The sequence below is a fragment of the Hylobates moloch genome, unplaced genomic scaffold (genome assembly GCF_009828535.3).
Source record: "Hylobates moloch isolate HMO894 unplaced genomic scaffold, HMol_V3 SCAFFOLD_3, whole genome shotgun sequence".
NCBI lineage: Eukaryota > Metazoa > Chordata > Mammalia > Primates > Hylobatidae > Hylobates > Hylobates moloch.
In genome coordinates this window covers 155389153-155406873 of record NW_026652278.1, presented here as the reverse complement: position 1 = coordinate 155406873, position 17721 = coordinate 155389153, and the positions used below count along the sequence as shown (strand labels likewise).

At 33.3% G+C, this 17721-nt stretch overlaps 1 protein-coding gene across 6 annotated transcripts in view; it reads left to right on the top strand.

Annotated features, from left to right (window-relative positions):
* The window catches only part of SPOCK3 (SPARC (osteonectin), cwcv and kazal like domains proteoglycan 3), a 501843-nt gene that overhangs the window by 461019 nt on the left and 23103 nt on the right, over nt 1–17721 (top strand). For all 6 annotated transcript variants that reach the window (XM_058436862.1, XM_058436863.1, XM_032148876.2 and 3 more), the window contains one exon: nt 7752–7871. In XM_058436862.1, coding sequence (XP_058292845.1) covers nt 7752–7871 — 120 coding nt within the window. The remainder of the gene's footprint in view (nt 1–7751; nt 7872–17721) is intronic.

Sequence of the window (17721 nt, the reverse complement as noted above, 5' to 3'; positions counted from 1 at the left end):
ACCACACCTGGCTAATTTTTTTTCTATTTTTAGTAGAGACAGGGTTTCACCATGTTAGCCAGGATGGTCTCAATCTCCTGACCTTGTGATCCGCCCACCTCGACCTCCCAAAATGCTGGGATTACAGGAGTGAGCCACCGTGCCCGGCTGTTTTCATACTTTTTAAGGAACTTGTTGAGGTCTGCAAAGCCTTCTGCTTAATCTTTCACTGTGAACTTTCTTGTCGGGGGGTTCCTCTTCTTTTTTCTTCTCAGTTCACTTTTATTTTGCCTCTTTAGCTATGTGTTCCTGCTTCAGTTCCAACAAGTCCCCATTAGTCAGTTTCTCAGGAATGACTTCTAGGAGCTCCTCAGTGTCATCCTCATCTACAGGCAGATTAAAGTTGTTTGCCATCTCAACTACAGGCTTGTTGGTTTTTGCAACCTTTTATTGTTGGAAAATTGTTTGAAATCATGGATGAACCTTTTAAGTATCTTCTTCCTGATGCCATTTATACACTCCTTGGCAACATCACCCTATGCCCAAGCAAAGTCCAGGATACAGTCACAGATGGCATAATCCTTCCAGAGTAGCCTCAGTGTCTTCCGAATGTCTTCCTCGGTTGTAGCAATAGCCTGGGCAAATGTCCTCAGGTATTCGGCCTTCAAAGCTGCTGTTACTCCTTGATCCATTGGTTGGATGAAAAAGGTGATGTTTGGAAGAAAAAATCCTCACTTTGATATTGGGATGAAAGTCACCAATAAAAGGAGGCTGTGCAGGAGCATTATCAACAACAAGCCAAATCTTGACAGGTATGCTATTCTTCAAACAGTACTTCTCCATTTTGCTCATGTAGCAACTCAGACGGGCATCTTGGAAGAGGAGCTGGGTCATCCATAAACTACTGCTCCTGTAGTACACAGGCAGTGTGTGTTTATTGATAATAGGCTTGAAAGCCCTGGCATTCTCACTGGGCCAGATCACAAAGGGTTTCAATTTGTAGCCTGCAACATTGCCCCCAAACAAAACTGTTATCCCATCCTTAAAAAATCTTGGCATTAAACTGGCGTTCTTAGGGATGAAAGTTCTTTCAGGCATTTGTTCCCAGAATAGGGAGTTTTCATCCATATTGAAGATTTGCTCACACAAGTATTTTTTTCTGCACAATCAGCTTATCTGATTGTGGAATTACACAATCTGATTTTTGGAAGTTCCCAAAATTCCTCAGCTACTGCTTGTCACATCAGTACTTGCATACTCACGACTCACTTTTACATTATATAATGAATAACTATTCATGAATTGTTTAAACCACCCAGAGCTAGCAGTAAATTCCACATTGTAGTTGGATACTGTCTTTTCTTACAATATTGCAAACAAATTTTGCTTTGGTTATAATTATCATGGTGCCGAGAGGGATGTGTTTCTGTGTCTGTTCTTTAATCCACTTCGTAAGAAATTTCTTCATATCTGATATAGGCCATTCTTGAATTTTTCTTAGTCTTGTTGCCTCGAAGAAGCAGATTCTCTAACAGCTTCTGTCACTTTGTTCTTGTTGTTGATCATAGCTATGGTGGAATGGAATATGCCTGCCTGGGGAGCAATAACCATCACTGGTTTTCCACCTTCATAGTTCTTAATCACTTTTCATTTAGTCTCCATGACAATCACTCTAAGGGGCCTCTTACTGGCAGCATTAGCAGTGGCTTTTTCATTGTTAGGGGCCATGATGAACAAAACAAGAGAGTAAATCAACTGAGGTTACACAATCAAGGGATGCAGTAAACACGAGATGTGTGAGGCTTCTGTGGGCTTAACACAGCATACTGTCTTAATGGAAACTTTTTGCTTAGTAAGTAGGATTACACTCTAAAGTACTGACAAAAAGCAGAGTATAATAAATACATAAATCACTAGCATAGTTGTTTATTATAATGATCAGGTATTATATACTGTACATAAGTATATGTATCAGACTTTCTTACCACTGCAGCTCAGTAGATTTGTTTACAACAAAATCACTACAAACATGAGTGATATGTTATACTATGACACTATTAGATAATAGGAATGTTTCGGCTCCATTGTAATCTTATGGGAGCAACATTGTATATGATGTTCTTTGTCGCCCGAAACATTGTTATGCAGCATTTGACTGTATTTTGTTTTCAGATATTTTAACGACCTAAAAAATTATCATTTTATAACATAATGAAAATGTATAAAAGTAAATATTGTTTATCTAACATTATTCAAGCTATGTAAAATATGCATAGCAGATATACACAATAAATATTTTATAGTGGCTACTTATTGATTATAGTGTTAAATATACTGGTTTATTTTTATTATTGTTAATATACATTATAATCTGCATTGACAAAATTGGCATCTCTTACTGTGTACTCAGAAAAAAATAAGTTTTTAATACTGTTATAAAAAATGTTAAAATATTTCCATCACTCATGTAAAGTAATGTAGAGTTTAAAATTTCTAACAACTAGATGATTCATAAATGGCCTTTCAAATGAAAGAAGGAAATCATCATCATGGAAGATGAGAGCCTAGGAAAAGGAAATAGAGATTCTTGGAAGGATATCATAAACTAAAAGTCACCAAAAAATAAATAAAAAGCCAAAAGAGTTCTTTGAGATTATGTAATTTCTTGTTGTTTACATATTTGTAGCCAGGTTTATCTGAACGTGTATTGAATAAAAAAGATCAAATAAAGCAAATATCAAAGCTCTGTGAAAAAAAAAAAAAAAAAAAAAAGCACTTAAAAAATTTCACCCCACCCCGGGGGAAAAAAGGGAACCCCACTCCCAAAAAAAAAAAAAAAAAAAAAGAAAGAAAGTTAGAAATCCATGCCACTTAAATTATAAATATTTATTAATTACCTTTTGTACCTGTCCCAGTGAGGTATAAAAATAGAGTTAATTCAAGAATATATGATTATCTGTACTTGAATAATTAAAAGTAGAGTCCAACAAGTAATAAATCCTCCTTACTCCTCTTCAGTCTGAAATAAACATTGTGCCATCAGAGCATTTTGTCTTATATTGTCATTTTCATGTCTCTAGGACATCATGGCCCTAGGTAATGGGAGGATTGGAGTTGACACTGAGAGACATGTTCTTTGGACTTTTCTTTGTGTAATGTGGACATATCTTGAAAGAAAATAATTCACCTTGGAGCCAACTTAAGCCTTTTTGCCTTTAGAGTAATTGTATTCTGCCAGATTTTAACTGTACTACACTCATATACAAACCAATCCCATCAGGAAGACCGTCAAAATTCCCAAACATTACATTGTTGGAAGGTGGTAGTAGCAAATATTTTTTATTTATGAAGAGTAAGGAATGATGTGTTGCATTTCTTCACCTCAAAGATCAGACTTAGAAAAATCTCTTTCCCAAAAATTCGTAAGGGAAAAAATAATAAATTATGCCTGGTATTTTGTGAACTAAATTTACTGAATTTGTTTAAATCACCAATACCTATACCACTTCATTTCATCATCTGTGACGTAAAGTATTATTTTTTAACATTAAGCAAAAATGAATGGTGACCTTAGAAGTGCTTTAAAAAACTGTATGAATCAAGCCTAGTAGAGATAGGAGATAGCTTTTTAAATATACTATAGGAACAAAACTTACAAAATTTTCTGAAAGATAATGCACAATAAAATGTGGACTCTGCCTCTGATTTGAAACTTCCCAGAGCATCCCCTCTGCTTGGACCTCTGTATTTACATCTGAGCTTCCTTATTGTGTAGCATAATCATAATTAACAACTCATATTGCCAGATATGAGTATATTCATTCTTTAATAAATGCATGTTCTTGATAACTACATTTAAGTATGTGATAATGTGTCTTAGTCAATTTAGTCTACTAAGAATAACAGAATGCCACAGGCTTATAAACAACGGAAATTATTTCTCACAATTATGGAGACTGGAAGTGCAAGATCAGGGCAGCACCAGCAAATTCAGTATCTGATCAAAGCCTGGGTCCTGGTTCATAGATGGCCTTCCTCTTACTATGTTCTGACATGGTGGAAGGGGAGAGGGATCTGAGTGGATTCCATTTTAAAAGAGCACTAATGCCAATTGTGAAGCCTTTGCCCTCATGGCCTCATCACCTCCCAGAGTCCCTATCTTCTAATACCATAACACTGTGGATTAAGTGTTAACATATGAATCTGGGGGAACACGAACATTCAGTTAATACAATGTGAGGGAATGAGGGGACATTTTAAGAGATTTTTGTAATAGGCAGAGAGTTTTGTGCTTATTAAAATGTAAGAACTTATGTAAAAGTTTGAGACCTAAAAAAATATTTATTGGCTCTCAAATACAATATGAAAATAATAAGTAATTACTGTTAATAAATAATCCATTTATTAGTTACAAAATATATCAACTTTATTAATTTTTAAATTTTATATTTATCAAATTTAATTAATTTCAGGAAGTGTATGGTTTCAACTTTCTAATTTGGCAAGAATCCCTGTTTTGGCCAAGGGTTTCAGATAAATTATTGCAAATTTTAAAGTAAATCGGTTAATTGTTGGCAAAAGAAAATTAGATTGAAAAAGTATTTAAAATGTTTTCAAAAGTTTTATATATAAAGTATTATTTTTAATAATACTCCAAAACTAAGATGTCCTGGGCTTATGGAAGTTACTGAAATGTTCCTGAAATCTCTCCACCAATTCTCATTGTACATGAACCTTTCTGAATAATAAATGCTAAGAATCTGGGATGTGACTATACAGTATTCCTGTGTAGATATATTACTGATATACTGTTTTTTTGGTAGGAAAAGATGTTAATCTGAAATAATAGAGATCGTTTTAAATTAGGAGTACCAGATGTGCTACCAAATACCTATGATTTGGACAAGGTAACATGAATTCACTAGCTGATGGTGTTATAAAAGAAGCTGATACCCCAATGTTTGAGCTGATGAATATGATCAATAAATGTTCATTGTCTTCTCTTATATCTCACCTCCACAGTGTACATGATGGAGTGCTATGCTGTTAACAAACTTGCTATTAAAAAAGTGCTGAATACACAACATAGCGCAATTTAAATGAATGTGTTTGTATACATGTAGTATACCTGCACGATACATTTTTAAGAAACAGGGTCCAGGCGCGGTGGCTCAGGCCTGTAATCCCAGCACTTTGGGAGGCCGAGGTGGGTGGATCACTGAGGTCAGGAGTTCGAGACAAGCCTGGCCAACATGGTGAAACCCATCTCTACTAAAAATACAAAAATTAGCTGGGCATGGTGGCGGGGGCTTGTAATCCCAGCTACTCGGGAGGCTGAGGCAGGAGAATTGCTTGAACCCGAAAGGCGAAGGTTGCAGTGAGCCAAAATTGAGCTTCTGCATCCCAGCATGGGTGACAAGAGCGAAAATCTGTCTCAAAAAAAAAAAAAAAAAAAAAGTAAAAGAAACAGAATTGCTGGCTCAAGGGTTAGATGCATTTGTAATTGCTTTTTTAATTTTAAAATTTTTTTGTTGACTTTTGAATATTAATACAGCTATATAGTACATAATTCAAAAGGATAGAGAGATGAATGATAAAAATAAAGCTCTCTCACACCGCCTTCTTCCATTAATCCAGTTCCCTTGGTAGTTATGTCTTTATATAAATCCTTCTAAAGATATGGGATGCTTACACAAGTATGTATGCATGTGTAGAATTCCTCTTTTTCAAGTAGGTTTTTGTTTTCTTGTGCCTATCCCTTTAAGGGGAGCAGAAGACCCATGTCAAGAAGGCTTAAACAGAGACACCAGACTAGAGTGTAAGCATTCCTATCAAGAGTACGCTATTTTTTTTGCCTTGTCACCTCAGCCTCAGCCATGGTGGATCTTATCAGTAGAAGTGATGGTTTCTTTGATTTTCACTATAGCTTATTGTTTTCCCCGGATGAAAGATAGCAATGAATTGTGTACATTGCTCTGGGCCCTGGCCAGGAAATCTCAATCTTGCTGCCATCTTGCTCTGCACTGAGCACACAGCACACACTCTGTAGTTACCCTTCACCAGCTGCCTAGAAATGCCCTTCACCTCTCTCTTCCATTAGTTCCTGTGACTCAGATATCCTCTTGTTGGTTTTCTCTCTGCTGTATCACAGATTGTAGTAGCATCCTGGGCAAAGATTTTATGGATGGTTAGTTTTTCAGATCCTATGTATGTCAACATTTCTTCACCTTACTTTCCCACCTGATTTCTCTTAGAAATATGAAATAATTTTTATGTTGCTATGCTGCCTTTCAATGTTATTTAAATATTGGAGGGCATTTCTGATTCCTTATACTTTGTATGTAACAATTTTAGTTACCCTCCCCTATGGGAGTTTATAAGATCTTCATTTTGTCTCCAGTGTTCTAAAATGTCACAATGATTGGCTAATTTGGTCATCCCACCATACCAGGTACTGGGGGATTCCTTTTAATTTAGGAGCTTATTTCCTTTAGAGCAAGCTTGTCCAACTCATGGCCCACAGGCCACATGTGGCCCAGGACAGCTTTGAATGTGACCCAACACAAATTTGTAAACGTTCATAAAACATTATGAGATGTTTTTGCAATTTTTTTTTTTTTAGCTCATCAGCTATCATTACTGTTAGTGTATTTTATTTGTTGCCTAAAACAGTTCTTCTTCCAATGTGGCCCAGGGAAGCCAAAAGATTGGATACCCCTACTTTAGAGCTAGGAAATGGTCTGGGATGGTATTACATCCAATTACATTACACTGTTATTTATGATACATATAATGTATATGGTATATATTAAATGTAATAAAACATACTATAATTGCATAATTTTTAATCAAATGGACAAATGAGTATTAGCATGAATTACTTGTTAGATGAGGAAACTGCACATTTACAGCATGCATGGAGGATTGGTCTGCAGTAACAACATCCTCTAAACAGTGTAAATTAGTGGCTTTTAAAATATATTTTCAAAATATTTTTACAGTAAATTACTCAATTTGAATACTATATTTTAAGCCAGTCACACACACATAATATATTCTGCTAATTGCTTGTTGCATAAACTATTTTTGAAGAATATAATTATCGATAAATAATGATATCTTTAAAAAACAAAGAGGAAGTTACTTTAGTTCCAAATGTCAAAGTTTGCCAGTACAATCTTTTTCCAATGGAAACATTATAGTACTTTCTTAAATATTTTATAGTTTTTTCCTAATCACAAGTTATATCGCTGTTTCTTTTCTGTACTTAACAAATATATAGCATTAAATCAAATAGGAACAGTATATATTTATAATAGTGCATTCCTACATATACTGAGTATATGAATAAAGAATTATAAATTGTGACATCTTACAAGAGGTATGGCCAACAATAAATGTATAATGATCATTTTGGATTTTCAACCCTTTATTTTCTCTGATTACATATCACCCCAGCATCAAAAAGTATTTATGACATAAATATTATGACTCAATGTTTGTGGTGTTATCAGTACAAATCCTCCAAGTGCCATATTCTAATGGAGAGTGCAAGTAGAATTCCACTAATAATACTTCTTTATTAAATAAAATGTTTTTGTCATATTACATCTTATTTTGAAGCATGTATTTAACTTTGAAAAAGCTGAAACACAGTCACACCTTTTTCTTTTAGTTGTTGTTACCTTTTGGTTTATTGGACTAATGAGAGAAATAGCACTAACATTATATTAAGGTATTATTCAAGACTCGTGTTGTTTCTCTGTTTTTAGCATGCAGTGACCTGGAGTTCAGGGAAGTGGCAAACAGATTGCGGGACTGGTTCAAGGCCCTTCATGAAAGTGGAAGTCAAAACAAGAAGACAAAAACATTGCTGAGGCCTGAGAGAAGCAGTAAGATTTCTAAATTTGATAATTGCTACTGTATCTGATATGAAGTTTTATCTCCAATGAACCACTTAAAACAAAACACATATTTCAGTATTTATTCACTGCATATATAATGAATAAAAATCAGAACATTATTACTTCCAAGCACACCTGTATTATTTTGCAAGGAAATAAGGCATTTGGGACAACTCTGATTGGAGGAAAAGGGTATGTCTCCTCAGAGGGTATTTGGCTTTCAGTAGAATAGAAAGAATGGGAATATTCTTCAGTGTTTTATTAAGGTGGTAAAGAGGAGAACAACACAGAAAATAAAGGTAAAAAACTGGAGTACTTAGATTTTTAAAGAATACAACAGAACTCCCCCATATGGTAGCCTTTCCAAGATTGCTTTGCTGATGTCTCTATTTTGACCCTGTGTGAAATGGATCAGTAGACAAAAGAGGATATCTGCAAATTAAATAAGTAAAACACAGAAGGAAAAAAAAGAGCCATATACCTCTTACAATTTTTTTTTAAATTATCGGTATAATTCTCTAAAAGTGTTTTTAATTCCTTGGAAATAAGAAATACAAATTGAAATAGGTTACTTGTTATGAATAATTTTATAAACTTTTCATTTTATATTATTTTCATTTGCATAAAAATGTGTTTATTATTTAATGCATGTAAAAGGATATCGAAACACGGGCTGAATCTTTCAAAGATTGAAGCATGTGGTCCAAAACACAAGAAAAGGGGAAGGAGTAGTAATTACAAGCCACATCTCTTGGCTGACAAGGAAGAGCCAGATGTGTGACATTCATCGCCTATGCTGATGTGACCCATCCACTCTCACCTGCTACCCTCAAAGTGCAGTTTCTAACAAAATGATGTAGTAAGATAATCCCCTATAGATTCCTAAATGCCTTATTTATTTTTCTCACATTAAGGAATTTTCTACAATGTCAATCTATTGTAGCTATGAATCTAATTTACATAGTGAAATAATTTAATGCAGAAGTGCAATTAAGCCATTCCTTTTAGATTAGTAATTGTCTTTGAATGCATAAGGACTATCTATATATTTCCTTTTATGAATTTCACGAAGAAATTGTAGTATTTTTCATTTCCTATAGAAGAGTTCCTCAGGCCTATCTCTGGATTTATCGGTTAATTTTTTGGCAAATGTAAATATTTTGATGCCTTTTAGCTGGAACTTGCCTAATAGAAATAATGATTCAGTATATTTGCCTCTGTATTTATGAAGAAAATATGTCTGGAGTGGGGAGAAGGTTTCTTCCACACCTTTACATATTGATTTTTTTAAGATTCATGTTCACACCTGTTTTTAAAATTCATATCCACTCCCAATATTCATAGTTGAACATTTTTATTGCTTGCTCTAAAATTTCTCCTTTAACCTAAGCTTGAGTTCAGACTGATGTGCCTTTCCAGATATGGAGATAATGAACAACATTTGCAACACTCAGCAAGGTGCCTGGGTAATTGTACACATTCACAAATATTTTCCTTTCTAGCTTTTTCTGTCAATAAATTCCATGTGTCAATAAATTCCATGAGACTCTCTAAGGGTAGTAGATTAATTACAAGAAACTTCTTTAGAGTTGAATATCTTTGGACAAGATAGGAAAAAGTGGGCCGCAGGATTAGGTATACTGCTTGAAGGAGTCAGAGGCCAGCTAGAAAAAAATTTCCAAAGGCAAGTTATCCATTAGAATAGGTATGACAAATCCACAGACAAGAAATGGCTGGCTCCCTCAGCTCCTCAGATCTGTGCACCCTATGGGTGAATCCTTCTTTGGCTCTAACTTATTTAATTTGTGAACCAACCCTCCAATATCAGACTCCCATCTCCTTTCTAATTTTATTTTCCCTGCAGAGCATTTATCAGGTCTAATATAGTGGTAATCTACTTGTTTATTTAAATGTCTCTCTCTCTCTCTCCCAATCAGAGTATTTAAACTCAGTGTAGTAAGAGGTCTTTATTCACCGCTGTATTTCCAGAACCTAGGATAGAGTTTGACATATACTATTCACTAAATAAAACTGAAAGGAGTTAATGAATGAATGAAGCAAAGAAGCAATCAATATACTACATTGTGTACCCATAGCATAGTTTAGTCGCTCAATTAGTGCCCTAGGAATTATTATTGATAATATTCATTATTTTCATCATGACAGTTATTACTGTAGTCAATTTTTATGCTTTTATTTCTATGAGAAAGATTACAAGCAGTGGAAGCAATGAGTCAAAATGTGCATGCATTTTAAATTACTTAAGATAATAGATATTGCCGGACTGCTTTGTAAAAAGCTTAACGGCATTTTGCATTTTTATCAGCAAGACAGGAGAGTTAACTTTTCCCTGCATCCCTAATAGCAAAAAATATTACCATTCATTTTAACTTTTCCATTCTGATGAATATGCCATTATATTTCATTGTTAATTATTTTTTTATTAGTAGTGAATTTGAACATAATATGCCATTATATTTCATTGTTAATTATTTTCTTTATTAGTAGTGAATTTGAACATTAAAAAATGGGGGGAAACTAAAAAGCACAGTTTTCAACTTATCTGATATTAACGTTATCACCCCTACATTCCATTTTATCACATTTGTTTAATATCTTTGTTAAAAACTTTGATCAGCTTTTCTTTATTATATTCATTTAAGTGTCTTTCTTGTGAAAACCCATAGTTTGGTTTTGATTTTTTAATATGACAGTGAGAAAACGTTGGGGTGTTTTTGTTTTTGATTTTTTTTCTTTTTTTGAGACAGCATTTCGCTCTTGTTGCCCAGGCTAGAGTGCAATGGCGTGATCTCGGCTCATCGCAACCTCTCCCTCCAGTGTTCAGGCGATTCTCCTACCTTAGCCTCTGGAGTAGCTGGGATTACAGGCATGCGTCACCGCACCCGGGTAATTTTGTATTTTTAGTAGAGACGGGGTTTCTCCATGTTGGTCAGGCTGGTTTCGAACTCCTGACCACAGGTGATCTGCCCGCCTCGGCTTCCTAAAGTGGTGGGATTACAGGGGTGAGCCACCGCACCCAGCAAGTTTTTGTATTTTTAATAATTAAGGATGTGGTTAAGTCAACATAAGGCAGAAAAAAATATTCTGATAAGATATAGAATGTTTGTCTTCAGGCATTTTATACTGAAGCCAAATAAAAATGTATTTTACAATCTCTTATTTATAGCAGACAAAAAATCCAATAACATTTTGTCATTTTAATAAAGAGAGAAAAATCAAATTTTAGTTTTGCATCAGTATAATATTTGATACTATTGTTAAAAATCTTATAAGAAATCTTTTAAAAATTAGACAACATTGATGATGAAAAAATGTTTTTCATGAATCTTTTATACTTTTTACATTTTATTCTTTTTTACACATTTTTAGGATGATTAGTCATTTTCTATTAAGATGGCACTATATTTTTTTTAAAAAATGTCTTGTATATCTTGTTTACAAAGTTGCCTTATGTCAATATTTTTCCTAAGAAAATCATTTATAAATTTTTGTTATAATAATTTTTACTTTATAGCTATAATTACGAGGTGGATAATTGTAAGGTTTGTCAGCATTTTGTAGTAAATAAGCAGATATTATGAATATAAATTTTATACATTTTTAATATCCATATACTTCTTTATAGTATATCATTTTAATGTGGCAAGAATGAACATGTTTATTAACAGAGCCAAGTATATACAGCTTTTCTAAACTATAAAAACAAGAGATAAAAAGCATATAAATTACAAAGCATGCTTTTGTGTTTTATCTTTTTAAAAATGATCTAGATATTAGATTAGATATGAAGGAATACCTATTAACTCACTTAATCTAATATACATCTATTTTAAATTACCAAAAGTTATTGGAGATTTTTTTAAGTTGGCTTTATTAAAAACATAATTACTGTTGAAATAAAGCTTGTCATCTACATGATTTAATTTGGTTAAAAACAAATTTACGGTTTCTGGGTTTTTTTTTTTTTTTTTTTTAAATGGAGTCTCACTCTGTTGCCCAGGCTGGACTGCAGTGGTGCCATCTCAGCTCACTGCAACCTCTGCCTCCTGGATTCAAGCAATTATCCTGCCTCAGCTTCACAAGTAGCTGGGATTACTGGTGTGTGCCACCACACCAGCTAACTTTTGTATTTTTAGTGGAGACGGGGTTTCACCATGTTGGCCAGGCCAGTCTCAAACTCCTGACCTCAGGTGATCCGCCCACCTCAGCCTCCCCAAGTGCTGGGATTACAGGTATGAGCCACTGCTCCCGGCCAAATTAATGGTTTTTATAATCTCAAACACTTAGTAGATATAATGCTAACAATTGCATCAGTATACCTATATATGTTTAGGAAAAATATATCCAAATAGAATAATAACGTAAGCTATGTTACATTTAATGCTGGTAACACTAGAATCATAGCTATGTTTTGTTAAATAATATAAAACCAGTCATTTTTGCCAGTCTTTTTAAAATTATGTGAATTGAATTTTTAAAACAGTTTTTCTTAGTAACCCTATGCCTAACCATTCCATTTTCATATAGAAAACGTGACAGTAGGCCTGCATAGTAGTGTATAAAAACGCTTGTTTGTGTTTTTTATTGAATGTTGTTTATTTTATTATTTTACTTAATTTTAAAATTATTTGTTATTGATGCTCAGTGAATAGAACTATATATTCTTGAACAGTAATTAAAATCAGAAAATTAACCAAATCACCTGTTTCTTCTGACAGCAATCTCTATTTTTATTAGTTATTACTTACAAAGTATTTTGTGCTTGTTTATATTTAGTGTCAAAATAGTGATATGTGCAAACATGCAAAAGAGGGCCAAATCACACGTTTTTGTGGTTGTGCAAAGAAGAATGCTTAAATGCTAATATCTATTGTTTAATGTGTACAATATTACCTTTGACTTAGATCTTTGCCTTTTGATGAATCTGTATCTCCAATTACATTTAAATTATTAATGTAATGTTCATTAAAATGGTCACTTTTTACTATCTAGAAATACCATACAGCTTGTTTTCTATAATATTAGAATATGTGTGAATAGAATATATAGTTTCTTAAAAACTAATTCTCAATATTTATGTCTGTTTGGTCTAACTTTAAAGACTAGCATATAAGTGGAAAGTTAATGAATGACTTCAAGAGGTGCATCTGAGCTGGTGCTGAGCTACTTGGCACACAGGAGGAGAAAGCAGAAAGGATGCTAGCAGGTGTCTTCTTTGTCAATACTTTATCTCCTTAAATAATCTGAAAATTTCAGCACTCTGTCTCACTGCAAAGTCTTAGATACGTGATCTTTTCCAACCCCAAATACAGGGCAATAAAGGCCATAGGTACAATCCAATAAAGTTGGCTGGAAATAGTGGCCACAACAAGGGCCAATGCTTTGCCAAACATTGTTGAGCATGATTGCAAATATTAAGTTGAACCTTATGAAACTACCAATTTTGGAGCTACAAAACAATAGTTTTTAGAGGTCAACCTGATATAAGTCATCTAAGAATTGACTACTTGTTATATTTAAGTTAGTCTAGACTTTAACCTATTTTCTTTCCCTGAGTAGTAACACATACCTTTTATTTGTGTTTAATTTCCCAGTTGTGTTATAATAGGTAAGACTACAAATTAAGCCATAATATTTTTTTCTCTTTTATCCTAATCTCATGATCCAGGATCATAATCTCGTTCTTAGTATTTATATCTGACTACATGGCAGCTAATGATCTATAGGCTGAGTGCAGAAGGGTAGCATACTCTCTAACTTCATTTGTTTCCTAATCATAAGCCAGATTGCTAAAAACTGTGAGTACAGATTACTCTTAGGGACTAACCATTGCCTGCTGACTTCTCTGTGACTTCCAGAAAGTGTTATAGAATTTTTGATTAATATAATTTCTCATAGTAAAGGCACATCCTTCATATTTGCCCCTTACTTGTCCTAGAACACTCTTCCCCCAGGTATCTGTATGGCTCACTCCCTCATTTCATCCAGCTTGTTGCCCAAACATTCCTCACTAGGTGCCTTCCCTTCCACCGCATCTAAAATAGCAACAGCACCCCAGAGCATTCACCTCCTGTTTGTGCTGCTTCATTATTCTTTCTAGCAAATATTGCTACCTGATATATAAATGTTTACTAATTTATTTTCTCTCTCTTCCAAATAAAATATAAGCACTCTAAGGTCAATAGTTTTCCACTGTAGAAACTGCAGGCACTAGAAAAGGCCTTGGCATATGGTAGGGACTCAGTAACAATTTGTTAAATGAATAGACCAAAAAGTCTAATCACAAATTGTTACCTAGACAATGTCCTAACTTCAGAAGAGTGATAAATTAGCCTGTAGCTGCTTGCTTATATTTGCTACATAACATAGTTTCCAAAAGGGCAAGATTCTGATGATAGCAGAATTGGATTAAAAGGGTAAAAGCTTAGTGAAATTTAAATGGAAGGATATTTTGCTTTTTCAAAAAAGTCAATGAACCTTGAAAGTGGAATATAGTTTTATAAAGAAAGGGGGATTTTCTAGCCTCACATACCATCAAATCAATTTGCTATATATTTTGCATGAGTTAACATTTAAAATATAATGAAATATAGTCTTTTTAGTAGCTATTTTAGTAATTATACTTAACTCTTAAACACATTATGATAGTAACCTGAGATTTTAATCAACCAAATTGTATTACAGCATATGCATAAAGAATTCCACAGTCATTATTCAAGAATTGTATTTTACTTGAATCTTGGACAGTGTAAATATTTCATAGCTAAATGATTTGAGTGGACAAAATGGTCAAAAATGTCATAGCTTTAAAAAAATGGAGTTTATACAGTCTGTCATTCTTTTTTAACAACCAACACCTAATTTTTATTTTATTAAGTCAGGCTTCTTGAATATATTTTATTTGGATTTACTTTAGAGCTATCACTGAAAAACAAAGGAATGATCATAGAAAAGTAACTAAGATGGTAAAAATCTTAAAATGTGTTTTACGCTAAGAAGTTGAAGGAAATGCAGCTATTTAGCCTCTCGTCCTATTATCATTAGCATGAAAATGCTTGGTGATGCTTTATTCAATAAGAATAGGTTGTGCCTATTATTATCAAGATAATTTGATTTTGTTTTATTATTTAAATCTCCAAAAATTGCATAGCAGAAATACTATACCCAGGCTTTTAAAAATATGGCTGCAATTGAGAATATATGGTTCTTGAAAGTGACATTGTACTAATTTTCCCTTTAACAATTTGGAGAGCATCAGGACATTAGCATCATATGCAAATCCCCAGATTAGCAGAGTCTGACTCAGATTAAGATAATGTCTTCTCTCTGCTTTCCTACACGCCAAATGTTCTCCTCAGTCAGAGAAAATGATAGAATTACTTAAACCTCCAGGGTAAATGAATACATTCTAATTTCTTACCAAGATATTGCTCACTTTATGTCATGCTGTCTTCACATTAAGAGAAAGACTGAATTTGGAATCAGATGGTTTAAAACAATGCCACATTTTAATGTAATTAGGAGTCTTCTAGGTATAGCAGGAGACTTCATCTTTTGAAAACAAAATATTTGAGAAGATTAGATAAATTGTCTTATTTTAAGTAATAAAATGAGAGATCCAGATCATTGCTTATTTTGGTTCTAATTATTGAGACATCTGGCATTTTATTCTCTTTTATTCTGTAGACTCTTAACTCCTTATAATAAAATTTAATTATATGCTTAAGTATTACTAAGGTATTGTCTTAAGATTTGCATATTTTAATTTTGCTGAAATTATACAATTCATATATAGCTAAATTAATGTAACCACATTTAGTTTAAAAGTATTGCTATAAAATAAAAGTACTAAGTGATTGATGTACTGCAGTAAAATTATTTTGTTACATTATCGTGTCCTGAGAAATTACTGCATTGGATCTGCTAGGAACCAAACTTTTGGTTATCCTTTATTCTTTAGGAACTGTATTATTTCAAACAATGGCAATTGCTATCAGCATTGGCTATTTTTTAACATTTCTCAGTGGGTGAATGAAATGTTGTCAACTTTATTACATTCTGTTTTCAATAATGTAAATATTTAATTTCAAAATAAAGCCATGTAGGGTGTTCAAGCAATTTTAGCCAGTCATCTGAACTATCAGAACTTATTCAAAATGAAACAAACACCCCCCCCCCAAAAAATTAAGAGGTTAAGAAATCTGCAGAAAAATAAAACAAAACAGAAAATTTTATGTTACCACATATAGTCAATTATAGTCAATTATAAACATTATTCCTGTTAAACTTTACTCCAATGCCAGTTGAGTAATACATAAAATCCTTGAATGTTTGCAAAATAGGTGTCTTGAAAGCATCAAGAAGTGATAGTTAAAACCAACAGAAAAAAATATACATAAAAACAAGTAAAATAACTGAAAAAAAAAATTATCTGGGGTTGTTTAATGAGAAAACAAATGACTCTATATACCACTGCAGTCCTTGAACCATATGCTAGCCAATACAAAAGCCATTAATTTTATGATGATTCATTTGAGACATTAACGAGTGTTAAATGATTTTCAACATATCACAGCAAGGAAGAATCCATATAACATTGTATATTTTCCGTTTTCTTTATTTTTATATTTCGTATTTTGATTGCACAAGTAATGCATGCTTATTTTTTAAAAATAACACGTGGAGGTATATTAACAGAATATCTTTTCACCAACTCCATTCATTCCCTTTTTTCATGAGGTAGAAAATGTTAGCAGCCTGAGTTATATGATTTTCCAATACTGCTTTCTTTTTTTTTTTTTTTTAGACAGAGTCTCGTTCTGTTGCCCATGCTGGAGTGCAGTGACATGATCTCAGCTCACTGCAACCACCACCTCCCAGGTTCAAGCAATTCTCCTGCCTCACCCTCCCAAGTAGCTGGGATTACAGGCATGCGCCACCATGCCTGGCTAAATTTTGTATTTTTAGTAGAGACAGGATTTTGCCATGTTGGCCAGGCTGGTCTTGAAATCCTTACCTCAAGTGATGCACTCATCTCGGCCTCCCAAAGTTCTGGGATTACAGGAGGGGGCCACCACGTCCCACCAAATCTACTTCATTTTCATACAAAGATATGTACTTACATAAACAGACCTATTTTTAACAAATATAAGCTCATACTACGCACAGTATGTGCCAGCTTGCTTATTACTACTGTTTATTTTAACCTTTTAACACTTCATTGTGTTGTAAATATTTTCTCACTACATCATTTCTATTTTGACTTTTGAATATCTCTTAGTACATGTTCTTTAAGAAAGTCTTTCTCACAAAAATACTGATTTGTATATTCTCCTAATGTATATATTTTTTGCACTTAAATCTTTAAACCTATTTACAATTTATTAATGTGAGCTCAGATTCTGGCAATAAATTATGTACCCTTATTGAATTAAAAATAATATATTTACAGCTAATTTATGTTTATTCTTATGCTTGAATTTTCTTTTTAAATGCTACCTATTTTTTCATATTTCTTTGTTATTGATTTCTACTGTAATTCTGGTTAGTTTTAGTATCAGACTTTGAATGATTTTAGTTCTTTAAATTTGTCGCGGTCTATTTTATGGCTCAGAATATGTCCCATCTGCACCTAAAAGGAACATGTATTCTGTTATTATTTCTTGGACTATTCTGTCAATATAAATTATGTCAAGTTTGTCGACAATGATTTTCAGCTCTATATCCTTACTCTTTTTCTATCTACTTACTTTAGTGAGTACTTTTAGAACAGTGTTGACGTTTTCAGATGTAATTGTCTATTTCTCTGTTCAGTTCT